Source organism: Dipodomys merriami, unplaced genomic scaffold (genome assembly GCF_024711535.1).
Source record: "Dipodomys merriami isolate MVZ:Mamm:240054 unplaced genomic scaffold, mDipMer1.0.p SCAF_16, whole genome shotgun sequence".
NCBI classification, from domain to species: domain Eukaryota; kingdom Metazoa; phylum Chordata; class Mammalia; order Rodentia; family Heteromyidae; genus Dipodomys; species Dipodomys merriami.
In genome coordinates this window covers 3,685,896-3,704,750 of record NW_027202937.1, presented here as the reverse complement: position 1 = coordinate 3,704,750, position 18,855 = coordinate 3,685,896, and the positions used below count along the sequence as shown (strand labels likewise).

The 18,855-nt window shown below is 40.8% G+C and overlaps 1 protein-coding gene across 2 annotated transcripts in view; it reads right to left on the bottom strand.

Annotated features, from left to right (window-relative positions):
• Znf318 (zinc finger protein 318) overlaps positions 1–18,855 on the bottom strand; it is a 60,793-nt gene that overhangs the window by 6,175 nt on the left and 35,763 nt on the right. The window contains exons 5-10 of one of the 2 annotated variants that reach the window (XM_070023683.1): positions 17,986–18,085; positions 12,811–13,109; positions 11,122–11,325; positions 10,566–10,665; positions 9,241–9,359; positions 4,770–8,928 (exon numbers count right to left, since the gene is read on the bottom strand). In XM_070023683.1, coding sequence (XP_069879784.1) covers positions 5,701–8,928; positions 9,241–9,359; positions 10,566–10,665; positions 11,122–11,325; positions 12,811–13,109; positions 17,986–18,085 — 4,050 coding nt within the window. In that variant the 3' untranslated portion in view covers positions 4,770–5,700. Of the gene's footprint in view, positions 1–208; positions 362–4,769; positions 8,929–9,240; positions 9,360–10,565; positions 10,666–11,121; positions 11,326–12,810; positions 13,110–17,985; positions 18,086–18,855 lie in introns of those variants that run through there. The other variant, XM_070023684.1, reaches the window with a different exon arrangement.

Here is an 18,855-nt window from a genome sequence, read left to right as displayed (position 1 = left end):
TATTCAATGTTAAGTGAAGTGTGGAATGGAAGTCTAAAATATATACTCTGTTCATTCTCATCTTGTTCCTCCTCTACTGGTAGATACATATATACTTATGTACATATATACAGACAATGAGTTCATTCATTAGCTCGCTCATTTTTTGGCGGCTAAAATGTCTGGCCTTCTTCACAACCCAGGTTTGCCCCCAAGCAGCCATACCCACCTTCTGTTAGTCAGATCCTAGAGGTGATGGCCTACTGGCCACAAGGATGCTCATCATTTTCAGGGTCTCAGTGGCTTCTAGCCCCGCCTCCCTGGAGCAGAAATGTTTACTGCAGATCTTCCTTTGGAAATCTGAAGAATTCTGGAATTGTCCCTGAGAAGAAAGGAAGATAGAGGGATGACAGTTAATAACAATGTGGTCATAATTATTCTTACATAGTTAAGCATGTGTGATTCTGTAAGAAGACTGGATAGAACCTTAAGAGACTATGAGTGAAGATGAAATTAAATAATGCATAAATATGGTAGGTTTTCTCTGGTTGTTTTCTTCACTTCTTTTATTCTCCCATTTTATGTTTCTATTTTTATCCTGAACATTCACTTTTTTTTTTTTTTTTTTTTGCAGTCCTGGGGTTTGAACTCAAGGCCTGGGCACTGTCCCTGCGTTTCTTTTACTCAAGGCTAGTGCTCTACCACTTGAGCCACAGCACCACTTCCAGCTTTTTCTGGAAAAAGCTTATTAGAGATAAGAGTTTCATGGACTTTTCTGCCCGGGCTGGCTTCCAACTTCAATGCTCAGATCTCAACATCCTGAGTAGCTAGGATTACAGGTGTGAGCACACCGGTGCTCAGCTTTCACTTCTCTTAAACATACTAATTTCCCGTATTTTCTACAAAACTTTTTTTATTTCTTGCCTTATTTCCTATGCTTGAGACAGAAACCTGTAAGGCTTTATTTAAATGGTTCTATCTAAACAGGCTCTTTCTTCCATCCTATTGCATACCACTAAGACTTTGTGATAAAGACTAGTACCTTATTGAAATCATTTAATGCCTAATTGTACAATATCAGTAGATAGTCACAATCAGCTCAACAGAGGTAAGGTCAAGAGAAGAAGAGATAGAGAAAGGCAGAATGGCTGGGGATTCCTTGACAAAGGTATGCTGCCCCTGCATAGATGGGAGTAGAGACCTTTTTTGTAAGGATGGAATACAGATGAGAGGAGTGAAGACAGGCATGCACTAAATAGAGATACAGCTTTAAGAAAAAAATATTACCATGCAATATACAGAAAGTCCCCAAAACCCATCCTATAGTTCTGTAGCACCAGATAACACTTACTGATGTATACTTTTACATATGTATGCATATGTACTATTTACATGTGTGGATAATTTTATGTAAAATGCATCTTCCCTGTCAGAAGACTAAAACGCAACAGAAAATGGAAAAAAAAAGCATCCTTTTTTTCTCTTGCAAAATGAACTTTTTCCGTTAATTTTTGTTTCTATATAGAAATGAAATTAATTTTGATAAGATGACAAGATGTTAGATGGGCCAGAAAACGTTACCCACTTCAGCCAACTCAAGAGATTCTGGGTTTGACTATCTGACTTCAACATGCTTATCTGCCTGGAGGGAAAAATGCAGTCACCAAAAAAATCAAAGCGCCGGGCGCTGGTGGCTCACGCCTGTAATCCTAGCTACTCAGGAGGCTGAGATCTGAGGATCGCGGTTCAAAGCCAGCCCGGGCAGGAGAGACCGTGAGACTCCTATCTCCAATAAACCACCAGAAAACCGGAAGTGGCGCTGTAGCTCAAGTGGTAGAGCGCTCGCCTTGAGCTGAAGAGCTGAGGGACAGCGCCCAGGCCCAGAGTTCAAGCCCCACGGCCGACAAAAAAAAAAAAAAAAAATCAAAGCCCTCAAATCTCCCCCCTTTTTTTTTAATTAACGCTAGGGTAAGTTCACCACCTTCCCACACCTGGTGTCCCTTGTAGGGGCTGCAGAGGTAGTGTCTGCCTCCTAAGCTGGCATCATACTTAAGAATGCCATTGAAATGAGGGAACCACTGGCACCTTGAAGAACACAACTACAGTGTTCTATGCATAAAGACCTAGAACAGAAGAGAACAGTTGCTTTTAGAGTGCTGAGTACTCAGTAAACACAATCAACAATTTAATTTTTAACCTACTTATAAATTGCTAAGTATTATCAGAATAAAAACAGCTACTATCACCACCTTGATTCAATAATTTTTTTTATTGAGTATCCTGTGTCAGGTACCTACGTGCTGTGAATACAATGGTTAAAAACATAACAAACAAAGATGACTTCCTCTGAAGAATTTATGATGCAGTTGGGGAAACATAAGATTACAACCATGTTAAGTACTGTAACAATCATACATGTTTATTAATGTTTTCTCTGAGTGTATGTGAACTGAGGGCAAATCAGTGGTGATATTTAAAGATTTTCATTTTAAGTTAATTGACTTATTAATGAATTCTGTCTCTCTGTGTATAATTATATAAACAATTGAAAATTTAAACTATAAAGAAAACATTATTAATAAATGGAGTCTTTGTTTAGGTTCGCCTTCTGTACTTGGTAGGTAAGCTTTGTGGAGGCAAGGAGAACCAGTGCTTAGAAGTATATTAAAAATAGCCAAGTGCCAGTGGTTCATGCCTATAATGCTAGCTACTCAGGAGGCTGAGATACGAGGACTGCCATTTGAAGCCAGCTGGGGCAGGAAAGTCCATGAGACGCTTCAATTAACCACCAAAAAGCCAAAAGTGGAGCTGTAGCTAAAGTGGTAGAGTACCAGCCTTGAGCAAATAAGGGACAGTGACCAGGCCGAGTTCAAGCCCTAGTACCAGCACAAAAAATAAGTATTAACAAAATATGAACTATCTTAGTTTTGTCAGAGGTTATCTCCTCTCCGAACTCTTCTCCACTTAAAATACATATATAATGTGCCTAGTGATAGCTATATCTTGTATGTCCACTTCCCATCTCATTCCCCATTCTTCCTGTCCCCGAACTTGTCAGTGTTACAGACATACATGTATGTGCCTGCTATCAAAACATTAACTGATTGGTTTGTTTTTGGTCAGTTGTGGGGCTTGAACTCAGGGCCTTAGGGCTGTCTTTGAACTTTTCATTCAAGGCTAGTGTTCTACCAGTCTGAGCCAGCACCACTTGTGGCTTTCTGGCGATTAACTGGAGAAAGAGTCTCATGGACATTTCTGCCTGGGCTGGCTATGAACAATGATTCTCAAATCTCAGCCTCCTGAATAGCTAGGATTACAGGCACAAGCCTCTAGCACCTGGCTTTAACTGATTGTTTTGACTTTTTTGACTTTTCAGAAAAATGACATAATGTGGGAAGCTTTAGCTATAGTAGCAATATTAGTAGAAAGGTAACTAAAGGTAATCACATGCCCTCTGAATATGCTATAAGGCAGGAACCTCTGTTCATAAAGCCAAGTGACATTTTTAAGGAGTTATTTATGCAACTTAGATAAAATTAAGTATTTGCTCACATTCAAACATAACTACTGATGATTGTGTGTGTGCTGGTCCTGGGGCTTAAACTCAGGGCCTGAACTCTGTCCCTGAGCTTTTGTGTTCAAGGCTAGTGCTCTTACCGTTTTGAGCCATAGTTCCTTTTCTGGCTTTGTACTAATTAACTTGGCAATCAGTCTCATGTACTTTCCTGCACAGACTGGCTTTGAACCATGATTCTTAAGAACATCTCAACATCCTGAGTAGTTAGGATCACGGGCGTGAGCCACCAGTGCCTGTTTTGTTTTTGTTTGTTTTGGTTGTGGGGCTTGAACTCTGGGCTTGGGCGCTGTCCCTGTTAAAAGCGAGTGCTCTACTGCTTGAGCTACAGTGCCACTTCCAGTTTTCTGGTGGTTTATTGGAGATAAGTCTCATGGACTTTCCTGCCCAGGCTGGCTTTGAACTGTGATCCTCAGATCTCAGCCTCCTGAGTAGCTAAGATTATAGGCATGAGCCACCAACACCAGGCTGACAATTTGTTCTTATTACTGAGGAAATCCCAATAAGAATTCCTGATTGTCCTTCAGGTCCCAAAAGAGCCTAGAGAGAGAAAGCACAAGATGGGGTTGGAGGAGTGGCTCAGTTGGTAAGGTGCTAGCCAATTAGCAAAAGCAGCAGATACTGAAAGAGAGAAGAGAGAGGATAAACTTCACAAGAGGAAGACATTACTACTACCAATTTGAGACAGCATTGGGGCATGGATATGACTTATAAATACACACATACATGCATTGTATATAACTATATATTCTGGCAGCAAGAAAGAAGTAACTGGGGGAAAGAATGGTTGGGGAGTAGTAACAGTAAGGTAACAGGTGTTCACTATTCTAGTTATTCTTTGACGTTCAAATGTGTGTGGTGTCCTTGCCTAGCAAGCACAAAGTCCTGAGTTCAAACTGCAATACTTTCAAAACAAAAGTTCTGAAACATCGGGCTGGGAAGGTAGCTCAGTGGTAGAGTGCTTGCCTTGCATGCATGAGGCCCTGGGTTCGATTCCTCAGCACCACATAAGCAGAGAAAGCCAGAAGTGGGGCTGAGGCTCAAGTGGTAGAGCGCTAGTCTACAGCTGAAGAGCTGAGGGACAGCGCCCAGGCCCAGAGTTCAGGCCCCACGACCGACAAAAAAAATAAAAATAAAAAATAAATTCTGAAACATGAGATCAATACATTTATTCCACGAAAGTAACACATTAAAAATAAAGTTAAGCTTGTCCAAGTCAAGTCATAAATTCTTTAATCTTTTTAACAAAATATACAACCCAAACATCACACTATGGTGTAAATAATGGTAAAGGGAGAGGTAGAAGATGGGATACATATAGGTTTATGGAACATAGAATGACTCCAATTACAAGATCAGGTTCTTATCTTCTATTTCTGAACAGAAATAGCTGCTAAACAATTAAATGCAAATTGTTACTAGTTCACAATACAATGAACAAAGGCCATTTCAAAAATACAAGTGACCTCAAAAACAACAAAACAAAAAAGAGCCTGTCAGATATTCTTCTATGTTTGAGGCCATTTCCAAACAGGCTCACTTCAAGCAAAGGCAAGAGAATAAAAGACATATGGGAGTTGACATGCCAATAAGGGAAGTAGACATCATTAAATAAAAAGGCTACTCACGTGACATTTCAAACAATTAAGGCAGGCCCATCCAAATGAAAACCTAAAAGGACAACTCTTCCTTTTTCAGCAAGCCTCCTGGTTTTCTCCCAGAGGTGCTGTCAGCTGCCCAGGAAGTTGGATAGGAATATAACACAGCAGATGAGAAGTCAGCTGTCTCCCTCCTCCCCAACATCCAGAAACTGCAGCGAGTCAAGGCCAAAATACAACCAAAGCACACTATGTGGTGAGCCAGATCGACATTTGACTTTAATGACAAAGTAGGAAAAATTAAGAAAAAGGTAACAGAATATTTTTAACAGATACATATATAGAAGTTACGATTTTTTTGATATTTTAAAGTAAGTTTTGTTTGAAGAGGTAAATTTTCTTAAGTTCCGCAAATGTTACGGTTAAGCTGCTGAGTGTATTTCTGGGTGTAGATTCCAGGTCAAATTGCTAACTTGTCCTGGATCATCTAGGTATCTGGTTTCTAGAAGCTAATTTGATTGATCCACAAGTAGCCCTGGGTATTATTTATTATATATGAACACTGGATTGTGTGTGGTCCTTGGTGGCATCAATGGCAGCTTCTTGTTCAGTTAATTGAGGGACTGTATTGCCTCCAACTATCTGTTCCTTCGAAAGGGATCCTGAAGTTGGAGTTTTTACCAAATTCAAAGCATTATCACTGTCCTCATCTGCTTGATCAACTGGTACTTCTGGGATGGATGCATCCAAAATTTCTAGCTGCAGAGGTCCCATCTCCAAGGAGCTACACTTTAGAGGGTCACCTGGCTCAGCGAGAGAAGAACATAGTTTCTCTTTTGGAACTCCCGATGTCCGTGTGACAAAGTCAACAAGGTCTGGAAGGCAAGAAGATGGCCCAAAGCCTGTAGGATTAACTGTTTTGGATGTGAGTGAATCTTGCTTCTTTAATTGTGAAGCTTCTTCAACTTCCTCAGGCAACATTCCCCCTGTCAAAAGGTCAAGGGCCTGGTGTGTTCCTTCTAGGCCCCCCAAGCCACAGTCAACATTTTCTACAGAAAGCCCAGTTTTCAAATAGTTAGAAGTGATCCTCCCATTTGTGGGATTAGATGAGTTGTGTTCACCCTCCGTTTCAAAGTTAAGCACCAGGGGTTTGGGAGAATCTAAAGGAAACCCAGACAATGAGGAGATTGGTTCAAAGTCATTGGGGATAGAGGGATCATATCTTATAGGTGTTACAAAATTTTCTTCATATGCTTTCTGAGAAAGGGTACTTGGGGATCCATGTGCTACCTGAGTACTGCACAAGTCAACATGCATACTTCCCAGATTACTCAGGGCAGCAAGCTCCTTAGCCTCAGTTTCTATTGTCACTGTCTGTTCTGGACAGATATCTTGTGGCTCCACAACTTCCACTTCTGGTTTCTCTGGCCTCTTGTTCTTGTTCCAAACAGAAGGCTTGTAGATCATTTTACCTTGAAAATCTTTTGATCTTTCTTTCTTGAATTTGAAGGTTCTATACCTAGAAGTCCTGGAAGCTGAATTTTCAAGCCACTCTTGACTGCCAATGTTAACTCCTTTCTTCTGGGGACTATCTGTTAAACATATATCTGATCTGGCTGGGGACTCAAGCAGCAATGCTGGGGCAGAAATTCTAGGTATATCTTGTGGATTATGGAATAAGGATATTGTTTCTGATGAAAATGTATCTATTTTTGCCTTTGTAGAGGAGAATGCCTGTGCACTACTCAATTCAATTACTACTTTACTTGGGGTTTCATATCCTGTCACCAATTTCTTAGGTTGTTCTGCTTCTTTGTTACTGAATTTGGGCTGTTTTACTTCTCCTTCCCATCTGTTCTTGCTATTTAAATTTGAATCTGCTAAGCTGTGGGTATGGGGCACGATGCTGGCACCTACTCCCTCTTCAATTTCCACCTTTCTTTTTGTTTCAGTATTTGTCTCTATCTCACTTTCTCCACAGTTATCAGGTTGGAGGAGCTCTTGGCTCCCCTTGTCTTGATTATCAGAATCTATAAGATGAACTTTTACCAACTTCTGAGAATCCTTGGTTTGACAGTGTGTATCTGTGTCTAGTTGAGGAGGTAAGTCTATACCAGGTGGTACTGGCTCTCCCAGGCCAAAATCAATTTTCCTTTGTGGAAGTATATCTCTATCAATGTCACTCTGGAGGGAGCTGGAAGTCCATGAGGCCAAAGTATCTGTCTTTGGGGTAACAGTTTCATAAGGCCTGTTTTGACACAACCTTGCCAAAGGCTGTAAGAAGCCATGACTGCTGTCTCTGCCTTTTGAGTCTACATGCTCTACAACTGGCCATTTCCCTATGGACACCAGTGTTTCTGCAATGGGATTTTCAGGGTTGCTGACTACAGGTGCAGTAACCAAATCCCTATCTTGAGGTAAGTCCTCTTGGGAAGCACTGCTGTTCAAGGTAGAAGAGGTATCTGAACTTTCAGTCTTGGTGAGATTATTATTTTCCCCATTGGCCAATGGGCCACAGCTCAGCTTAGTCTCAGGGGCTCCTTTTCCACCACTACTGTAGAATATGTCATATAGGTCCTTAGCATTGGCTGTGGCTAAGCATGGATTTCGCTTCTCCAATTTTTTGGCTTGTTTAGTGAATACACTTGAGAGGGGTGGTGGAGGACGTACTAATACAGAGAACAGAGTCTGGTCTTGGTCACTCTCACTCACCCCAGGAGCTGTTTCATCAGAAGGAATGGCAGGTGGCTGTGCTGAGGGCATGATAGTTACAGACATTTCTGGATTCAAGCTATTTGAACCCAGAAAACCAGCACTAAGAGTCTGAGATACAACTGAGTTGGATTTTATAGGAGCCAAGGCAGTATTTACGTGAGTAGGAGTTGGAGCAACTGGATGAGGTATAATTGGGGGTGGTGGAGGTGGTGGGGGTGGGGGGGGTGGGGGAGGTGGCAACATCTGCTCAGGTATATGGGATAGCTCACTTTTTTCAGCTAGCACCGTTTTTTCCTCTGGAGATCCTTTTAGAATCACCTCTTCCCCTCCAAAAGCTTTGGAGATGATATCTGGAGGCAAGAGGAGATCAGCTGAAGACTCTTTAACCACTGGCAGAGGTTTAGCAGTAGTTCCAGGGGACTTGATAGACAGAAAGGTATTAAGAGGAGCGGGCTTGCTCACTGTGGCTGAACCTGATTTGCGGAGTACTGTAGATGGGATAGGCAGGTTAGGTCGAATTTTAGTCTGTGTTGAAGTTGTAACAGGCATCCAAGGGCTAGTATGTGCAACAACAGTTTTCCCAGAAAGCTTGATTTTGATGGGCTTTGCCTTCCCAGGTTCAGCTTTGACATCTTCCTTGTCCTTACTATTTTCTACAGCCTCTTCCTTAAGGATGCTTGGGGCCACCACTGAACTTTTCTCCTCTTCTTTTTCTGTCTTCTTCCAGCTGAATTTCCCAAAAGATGATGATATTGGTGGTTCCTTTTTCACCTCTTCTTTCACATGGAGTTTGATGCTAATGTTCCTTTTATTTTCAGCTTTTTCAGGGGAATTCCCACCTTCAGAGAGCTGGTCCTCTAATTCTGCAGAGACCTGTTCATCTTCCTTCACTTCTTTCACAACCTTTGCCTTTTTTTCTTTCTTCTCTTCCTTTGGTTTCTCACTAAGTTTGCGCTTTAGTTCATTCTGCCGTCGTCGTTCTGTCTCTAGGACGACAGCCAAGCCAGCTTGGCGGTCCAGATTCCGCCGCTCCTCATACAATGGGTTTTCCTCCACATATTTCTGAGAAAAAAAGAAAAGAAAAGATAAAGGCTCAACAACTAGTCAAACTACTCTAAGAAAGAAAACCTTGGCCCCTGCAACTGCTAGAATTTACATAGAAATCTCTAGATTTCTTTTTAAGGATTAAAGATGGTTCTAACTAGCTCAGTATCTCTCAAGCTAGTTAGGACAGGATTGTTAGCTCAAGATTGAGAATTTCTGTAATAGTTATATAATTTGAAGTGTCAATAGTTTTTTTCTAGCTCTGAAGTGACAAAGTCAAAAAAATTACTATAGAGAGTAGAAAACGCCACATGGTATACAAAGACTAACCTTGTATTTCTCATTATGTTGGTGACCCTTTACATGTTGCTCTCCAGAAATTGGATCCCCAAAAAATTCCTCACAGAGCTGGCAGTAAAATCCAGTGATGGGAATTAAAAACTCAGAGCCTGAAAGAAACAGAAGGCTAAGGAAACAAGTCTTTTTCACCAAGAATGACAGCAAACAAGGAAATCCCACCACTCTTTTGTAGTAAGAGAACCTTATCCAATTTGGAGTCAGAAAAATCATTTAGATGAATCCTGCAGTCTTCCTAACCTAAGGCTTGAATTCTAGACCTCTATTCCTCTATTTCTTGGGAACACTTATCTGGTAAATTCTGCAGGTTCCTTTGCCAGATCCACTCCTACTGCTGACTCTCCTAAACTCTAAATATCACTTAGGATATCATCTTAGGAGATTTAAAAACTATTCTCCAGTCGGGCACTGGTGGCTCATGCCCGTAATTCTAGCTGCACAGGAGGCTGAGATCTGAGGATCACGGTTCAAAGCCAGCCCGGGCAGGAAAGTCCATGAGACTCTTGTCTCCAATAAACCAATAGAAAGCCGGAAGTGGTGCTGTGGCTCAAGCAGTAGAGCGCTAGCCTTGAGCTGAAGAGCGCAGGGACAGCGCCCAAGCCCAGAGTTCAAGCCCCACAACTGACAAAAAACAAAAAACAATTCTCCAAGGTAGTATTCTATTGCCATTTGTATGAGGATCATTACATCAGGAATCTACGTCGAAGGATATATTAGCAGCATTGACTATTTGCAAAGGTAAGAAATTGAAAAATTTAAATACAAATTTTTTTTCTTATCAATTTACTCCTTAATAACACTACCTCAAGTACTTTATAGTTCTTAGTTGAAGAATTAAATTACTGTCTTACTGCCTTTTATGTCTGGATTTCAAATAAATGTATAAACTAATGACAAAGACAGTTGTTTGCCTATATTTTAAGGCACATATATGATATATATCACATGGATATCATATATATCACTTAAAGTATATATATATCTTACTTTACATATCACTTTAATTGACAATTAAAGTATATATATGATACATGTATATCACTTAAAGTATGTATACATACATATATATGTGTGTATATACTATAAGACAATTATATATATATATATATATATATATATATATATATATATATATATATATTAGAGTTCATATATATAGATAGATAGATGGGACATTCTTAGACTTTGTTAAAAGAGCAGCTATGTCTCATGCTATATTGCTTCCTAACACATTAGTTAGAGACACAATTTACTCAGATAAATATAAGGAAACCACAAAAGAAATAGAGGAAACATACCTTTTGCAGGAACAGTTATCCTATCAGTGCGCTTTATAGCATCTTGCTTGGTCTCACTCTGGGTCTTGGAAGCCCAAGGTCTGTTGTAGGGATCCAGTGTCTATTTGCAAGAGGCAGAGGTGCTCACACAACAGCACTAAAAACTCAATGACCCACTTGTCTCTCTTTTTTTCCCCTCACACATAAGACTAGGGAGCCAGAAGTCCCCAGTTACCCACCCAACCCACCCATTCTGCCAACTGTTTAAACGGAAATCACCTGTGGAAAAGGTAAACACATGTTAGAATAAGTACTAGAAACAGATAAATGAAACAAAAAAATCAGGTACACAAGGAATCAAAAGAGGCAGAAGCCTCACTTACACTCATCATGGTGTTTAGTTATAGGTAGATCCCCTGGATTGAACCCTGGGGATGGCATCTCCTTTGCTGGTATCTCTTGGCTCTTCAGATTGGGGCTCCTGCCCATGTGAGAATGTTTCATTTCCAGCTTTGTAATGTAGATAGGAATATAAAAGTTGGAAGGGAAGTGAAACAACAGAGGACAAACTACTTACCTGTGTATGCTTCTTATTGTGCATATGGGTGAAAAAGTCAAACATGGTCCCACAAATAGTATTACAGTCTTTGCACCAATGACTGCCAGCATCATAGTACTCATAAGCAGGAGTGGGCTGATCAGACTTCTCGGTAATTGGTTGAGGGTTTTCAGCAGGCTGAGGGCTATTAATTCGTGACTTTTCATTGTTTACTGTTAATTCCTAGAGGGGAAAAAAACCCACACTTACAAAAGAATTCAGTGATTTGTCTTAACAAAGAATGGCGGTCAAAATAATAATACGGTTATATGACCATATTTCTAATGCCCCAAAAGCTGTATAAGCTGGTAGAACGACAAAAGAAACCTGTATCCAAGGGTTAAAGAGAACAACCTAAACCCTATATATAATTCTATCACATCATGAATATGTTTACATATCCTAAAATATTTCTAAGAGAAGGTTCAAGATTGTGGAAACTGTCTCTGAACTGAGGGGAACTGGTGAACAAGCATGGGTAGTGGTCTGTTCACTGTATACACCTCAGTAGATGTTAAATATGTTACCTATGCAATCAAATACATCAATTAAATTTAAAAGTCAGAGAAGAAAAGCCGGGCGCCCGTGGTTCATGCCTGTAATCCTAGCTACTCAGGAGAATGAGATCTGAGGATCGAGGTTCAAAGCCAGCCTGGGCAGGAAAGTCCGTGAGACTCTTATCTCCAATAAAAATTACTAGAAAACTGGAAGTGGCACTCAAGTGGTAGAGCGCTCGCCTTGAGCTGAAGAGCGCAGGGACAGTGCCCAAGCCCAGAGTTCAAGCCCCACAACCGACCAAAAAAAAAAAAAAAAAAAAAAAGTCAGAGAAGAAAAACAAAAGTGGAAAAAACAGTTATAGTTATATTCAGGTTAAGTAAATGAAGAAAATGTATGACAGTAAACTTGCTTATTATATATGTATCCTGGTAGGCGCTGGTAGCTCATGCCTGTCATCCTAGCTACTCAGGAGGCTGAGATCTAAGGATCCAGGTTCAAAGCCAGCCTGGGTAGGAAAGTCCGTGAGACTCTTTTTTTTTTTTTTTTTTTGGGGGGGGGGGTACGGTCGTGGACCTGAACTATGGGCCTGGGCACCATCCCTCAGCTCTTCAGCTTGAGGCTAGCACTCTACCACTTGAGCCACAGCGCCACTTCTGGCTTTTTTTTTTTTTTGCTTATGTGGTGCTGAGGAATCGAACCCAGGGCCTCATGCATGCAAGGCAAGTGTTCTACCACTGAGCCACTTTCCCAGCCCACCCGTGAGACTCTTATCTCCAATTATCCACCAGAAAACTGTAACTGGCACTGTGGCTCAAAGTGGTAGAGCCTTATGACTGACAAAAGAAGAAGAAGGAGGAGGAGTAGGAGGAGGAGGGGGGTGGGGAGGAGGGGGGGAAGAGGGGGAGGGAGAGGGAGAGGGGGAGGGGGAGGGGAGGGAAGGGGAGGGGAGGAAGGAGGGAAGGAGGGAGGAAAGGAGGGAAGGAAGGAAGGAAGGAAGGAAGGGAGAGAGAGAGAAAGGAAGGAAGGAAGAAAGAAAAGAAAGAAAGAAAGAAAGAAAGAAAGAAAGAAAGAAAGAAAGAAAGAAAGAAAGAAAGAAAGAAAGAAAGAAAGAAAATGTCAAAATCATCCATAGGAGAAAAATAAAATAGAAATGAAAAGTTAAGTTTTTACCTTGTTGGAGAAAGAATTAGGGGATGACAACACTTCTGGGCTCTTAGATTTTTCTGCCTTTTCAGGCTTCTCTGTAGACTCTTTACTGTCATTTGAAGACTTTTGAGATTTATCAAAGATGTTAATTCCCAAGATCTGAGCCACTTTGTCCAATTCAGACTGCTTCTTTTCTGCCTCTTCTGCCTCTTGTCGTAGCTCTGCAATATCCTTCATAATGTTATCCTGAAGCCGACTCACCTCCACTAGGAGTGGGTCTTTATGACCATCCTTTTCCCTTCGTTTCTTGCGTAGCATCTCCCCTAAGCAGTCAAATGTTAACAAAAGAGACAGGAAAACCTGTGAGTAGTTCTTTATTTATAAACAGTTATCTCTTTGGGCGATATGCTTACAAAATCATTTTACATACAAGTTTCTAACAGCAAGTGAAACTGTGTTTATTATATGGACTGGCTTAGTAAAATTCTATAGTGTTTCTCTTCATATAGGAGTAATCAGCTAAGAATACATAGGCTTCAAGAGTTTCAGGAACTTCCTCAACTAGTATATACAAATTTGTGTGAAGGTAGCCCCTAAAAAGATTAATAAATCTTGTAATTATGAATATAGCAGCTATCTTCTCTAAGGAGCCAAAAAATAACTTGGAGAATAAAAAAATCAGGTATTTGATTTTATATGATTTAAGGATACTGTACCAACCTTTTATACTGAGTTTACGTTTTGCCTCAGGTTTATCTAATGATATTTCCTATCCCAAACTACAGCTCCTCAAGGATGAATTTTCAAGGATAAATAACAAAGTTTCTCATTTCCAAATAGTGTAAACTCAGAAACAATGGTATTTTTTCCTATTATCTATCCCTTATACTATCACCAAGCTGCAGTATTTAGAGACCTTGTTATTATCTTTCCTCATTGTGTATGTGAATTCATAAAGGCACAGATAAAAAGATAGGCGGATGAGCTGGGAATGTGGCTTAGTAGTAGAGTGCTTGCCTAGAATGCATGAAACCCTGGGTTCAATTCCTCAGAACCAGATAAACAACAAAGCTGGAAGTAGAGCTGTGTCTCTCAAGTGATAGAGTGCTAGCCTTGAGCAAAAGAAACTCAAGGACAGTGCCCAGGCCCTGAGTTCAATCCCTAGGACTGCCAAAAGAAAAAAAAATAGGGGAAAAGTGAGATATCACAGAACATCTTGGAGCGAAGTGGAAATATTCAAAAAACACTGAGAAGACATCAAAGGGACACTAGAAGGGCTGGGTTGTGGCTCAAGTGAAGAGTGGAAGCTTAGTAAATTCAAAGCCCTGAGCTCAAACCCCATTAATACCAAAAAGAAAAATAGATGAAAAAGATGTAATTGCTATAAGCAGGGCATTGGTGGTTCATACCTATAATCCTAAATACTCAAGAGGCTGACATCTGAGAATCATGGTTCAAAGACAGCCCAGGCAGGAAAGCCCATGAGATGCTATCTCCAGTTAACCACCAGAAAACTGGAAGTGGCACTATGGCTCAAAGTGGTAGAGCACTAGCCTTGAGCAAAAGAGCTCAGGGACAGGGGCTGGGAAGGTGGCTTAGTGGTAAAGTGCTTGCCTTGAGCTGAAGAGCTCAGGGATAGCACCTAGGCCCAGAGTTCAGGTCCCACTACTGACCCCCCCCCCCACAAAAAAAAAAGGAGATCAGGGACAGTGCTCAGGCCTGAGTTCAAGCCCCATGACCAACAACAGCAACAAAACTGCCAGTCACAGGTGGTAACTCATGCCTGAAATTCTAGCTACTCAGGAGGCTGACATATGAGGACTCTAGTTTGAAGCCAGACCAAGCTAGCATATCTCTAGTTGGCATGACCCAAGTGGTAGAGCACCTGAGTAGTAAGTGCAAGGCTCTGAGTTCAACCCCCAGTACCACATAAACAAATAGCTTCTTTTGGAAAGTCCCAACATGGAGGTATGGCTCAAATGGTGAAACATCTTGAGCAAAAAAGCTAAGTTAGAGCACAAGGTCCTGAGTTCAAGCCACAGTACTGTACACACACACACACACACACACACACACACACACAACACTACAGCCAACTCAAAGGGGCTCCAACTAGCTAAATTTAGGACAATTTGAGCATGAAAATAAAGATTATAATCTATTACTACTTAATGGGTTCACAGTGATAAAAATGACTAAACCAATGAGAATAGGAGTGGGGAAGTTCCTCCTTATGGCAGAAATCCAACTAGTAAAGTTGCAACTAGACAGTAGGAAATTGACTGAATATTATTTCATCTGAAAAACTGCATTTACAGCATATGACCCTAGCAGAGGACATCAATGCCATGCTTACTCTTCTTGTTAACAAACAGTGACAGACATAAAGAGAGAAGATCATGGCTTGTGCCTGTCAGACCTAGTTTGATGCCACCATTGTAGGTGGGGAGTGGAAAGAAAAGAAATCACCTGGCATCAATAGTTCATGCCTATACTCTTTGCTACTCAAGAGGCTAAAATCTAAGAATCATGGTTCAAAGCTAGCCTAGGCAGACAAATTTGAATGACTTTCATCTTCAATTGGCCAGCAAAGAAGCCAAAAGTAAGGGTTAGTAGGATGGCTCAGTAGGTAGAGTGCTAGCCAATGAATGAAAGCATCAGGTACTGAGTTCAAGTCCTAGTCTTGGACTTAAAAAAGAGCCAAAAGCAGAGGTGCAGCTTAAGTATTAAAGTACAAATCAAGAGGGAGAACTAGAGGCCCTGAGTTCAAATCCTAGTACTGGTGGGCACTCACGCATGCGGCACGTGCGCGCGCACGCGCGCGCGCACACACACACGCGCGCACACACACACACACACACACGCACACACACACGAGAAAACGGTAACCTCCATATTTTATCACTGTTGTGATATCCTTGGAATACAGCCTGGGAACTGTGTGACAGTTTGTGCCACTTTAAAACCAATACACAAAGAGCCTTCAATGCAAGAATGAAGAGTTTAGATAAACAGCAGTGGAAGAATGCCTATGATGTCATTCCCCATTCATAGTTTGTGGTTTCTTCTGTGCTAGAATTACCTGTGCCCTCTTACAAAGCATTGATTGCAAAGTCAGCATGTCAGTTTAAAATACATTAGAAGTAAAGCATAAAGTCAATTTACAATATTGGAACTAAGAAAAGGCATTCATATATAATAATTTGGTGGATGTAGGTGTCACAGTTTATATTATACAGTATGGCAATGCTATACAAATTTCATTCCATTTGTATCCTTCCTCAGGAAGACCTTTGTGTTTTTTTACCTTCTGAGAGAAATGTTATAGAAAGTATTATGATTTCATTAACAATGTTATTTATTAGAATAACTTTTGTCTGGAATTTAACTTGCTATCTTACGTTTTTGATAACTGGCTGGCACTCTTATCACCTAAGCCACACCTCCAATCCTAGAATAATATTTCCTTTTCTTTTTTTGGGAGGGTGGGCTTGGGGGCAGTCCTGAGGCTTGAACTCAGGGCCTGGACACTGTCCCCGAGCTTCTTTTGCTCAAGGCTAGCACTCTGCCACTTGAGCTACTTCTAGCTTTCCTGTTTATGTGGTATTGAAGAATCAAAACCAGGATTTCATGCATGGTAGGCAAGAATTCTGCCCCTAAGCCACATTCCCAGTCCACAATATTTCTTAAAATTAAACAATAATATATATAACAGAAAACATTTTATAAAAAAGGATAAGCTAGCTGGGCACCAATGGCTCATGCCTGTAATCCTAGCTACACAGGAGACTGAGAACTGAGGATCATGGTTCAAAGCCAGCCCGGGCAGGAAAGACCATGAGACTCTTATCTCCAATTAACCACCAGATAACCGAAAGTGGCACTGTGGCCTTGAGCCGAAGAGCTTAGAGACAGTGCCCAAGCCCTGAGTTCAAGCCTCACAAATGAAAACAAAACAAAACAAAAGGATAAGATAGTAACTTTACAGTGGAGAAACTTGAAGACACCACTATTAGCAAATGATCAAAGTTAATGTCATCAGTAATGGGCCAAGTGAACACCTGAAATGAACTTAGCATTACTTTGTAGTATTTTGACCAATATTTAAAAAAAAAAAAAAGAAAACATAAAGCAAACCAAAATTAAGGAACAGCCTGTGAAATATGTGACCTCTTCTCTTGCAAGTGTTTTAGCCACATCTCCAGGCAAAACATGACAATTGAATATATATGAATACTTTTCCCATAAAACATTACTGGGACAACTGGCAAAATATGAGTAAGATTAGTAGACTAGCTAATAGTATTGTATTATCAGCCGGGCCCTGGTGGCTCACACCTGTAATCCTAGCTACTCAGGAGGCTGAGATCTGAGGATCGTGGTTCAAAGCCAGCCCAGGCAGGAGAGACTGTGAGACTCCTATCTCCAATAAACCACCAGAAAACTGGAAGTGGCGCTGTAGCTCAAGTGGTAGAGCACTTGCCTTGAGCTGAAGAGCTGAGGGACAAGGCCCAGGCCCAGAGTTCAAGCCCCACGACCGACCAAAAAAAAAAAAAATAGTATTGTATTATCATTAATTTTCTAATGTTTCCTAATGTATTATCATTAATTTCCTAATGTTTCCTGTAATTATATACTTGGATTTTTGGTTGCTAGGAAATACACAAATTTAGGGGGAAGCCGGGCGCTGGTGGCTCACGCCTGTAATCCTAGCTACTCAGGAGGCTGAGATCTGAGGATCGCGGTTCAAAGCCAGCCCGGGCAGGAAAGACCGTGAGACTCCTATCTCCAATAAACCACTAGAAAACTGGAAGTGGCGCTGTAGCTCAAGTGGTAGAGCGCTTGCCTTGAGCTGAAGAGCTGAGGAACAGCGCCCAGGCCCAGAGTTCAAGCCCCATGACCGACAAAAAAAAAAAAAAAAAAAAAAAAAATTTAGGGGGAAACATCATATCTAAAATTTACTATAAAGCTCAGAAAAAATTATACAAACATACACAGATTGAGAGAAAGAAGAAATGAAGTAAAATGTTGATTTGGGAGGCTACTTGAGAACTCTTTGTTAGTCTAACTTTTTTCTATGTCTATGTCAAAATTTTTCTCACTGAACTTGTTTGAATGTACCAACATTTCTCCACTCTGGTCTCCTACTCAAGTTACTACAAAAGGTAGCCAGGAATTGTATGAAGAGTTGTCTCATACCTTGTTGTTTATGAAGCCGCTCCAACTCAGTCCTGAGATAGTACATTTTCTTCTGGCGAGCTTCCCGGTCGCTCTTTAGTTTTTCCCTCTCTTCAATAACCTGAAATGTATCACATGGTAAGAGAGTCCCTCAGCTTCCAATATAATCCCTTTTATTTTCCTTTTAATAAACAGGGTTTTGCAATGTAGATCAGCTGGCCCTCAACTTATGATCCTCCTACTTCAGCCTCTCTGGTACTTGGGAGATAGGCATGAATTACATATGGATTCCTCTCTTTATTACTACTCTGTTCCAGAAGCCCTCATAATGGATCTTTATTATTATTATTATTATTTTATTCTTATTATAGAAGTGATGTACAGAGGGATTACAATTACATGAGTTAGGTAATGAGTAATATCCTTTCTTACAGTGTATTCTGTTCCTTCATTCTCCTCCAGTCCCTCCCTCCTGTCTCCACAAATGAGTTGAATAGTTCATTTTCAGCAGTGTCCAGTGAGCTCCACTGCTACACTTTTTCACCCTTTTTCTCTCGAGTTTTGTGCCCTCCCCAACCCTTCCAAAGATTTACACTTGAATATACCATACATAAGGTAAAGAAGACAGAATCATCAAAAACTAAAAAAAAAGAATGAAAGAAAGAAAAAGAAGTCTTTTGTTTCTGTATCTTGGAGTTCATTTCAGTATGTATATTGTTTTATATAAATATAAAGAGGCACTTAGGCATAGCACCTTTGTGTTTCTCTCCTAAGAGTATTTTCTTGGGCTGGGAAGGTGGCTCAGTGGTAGAGTGCCATGAGGCCCTGGGTTCGATTCCTCAGCACCACATAAGCAGAAAAAGCCAGAGGTGGCACTGTGGCTCAAGTGGT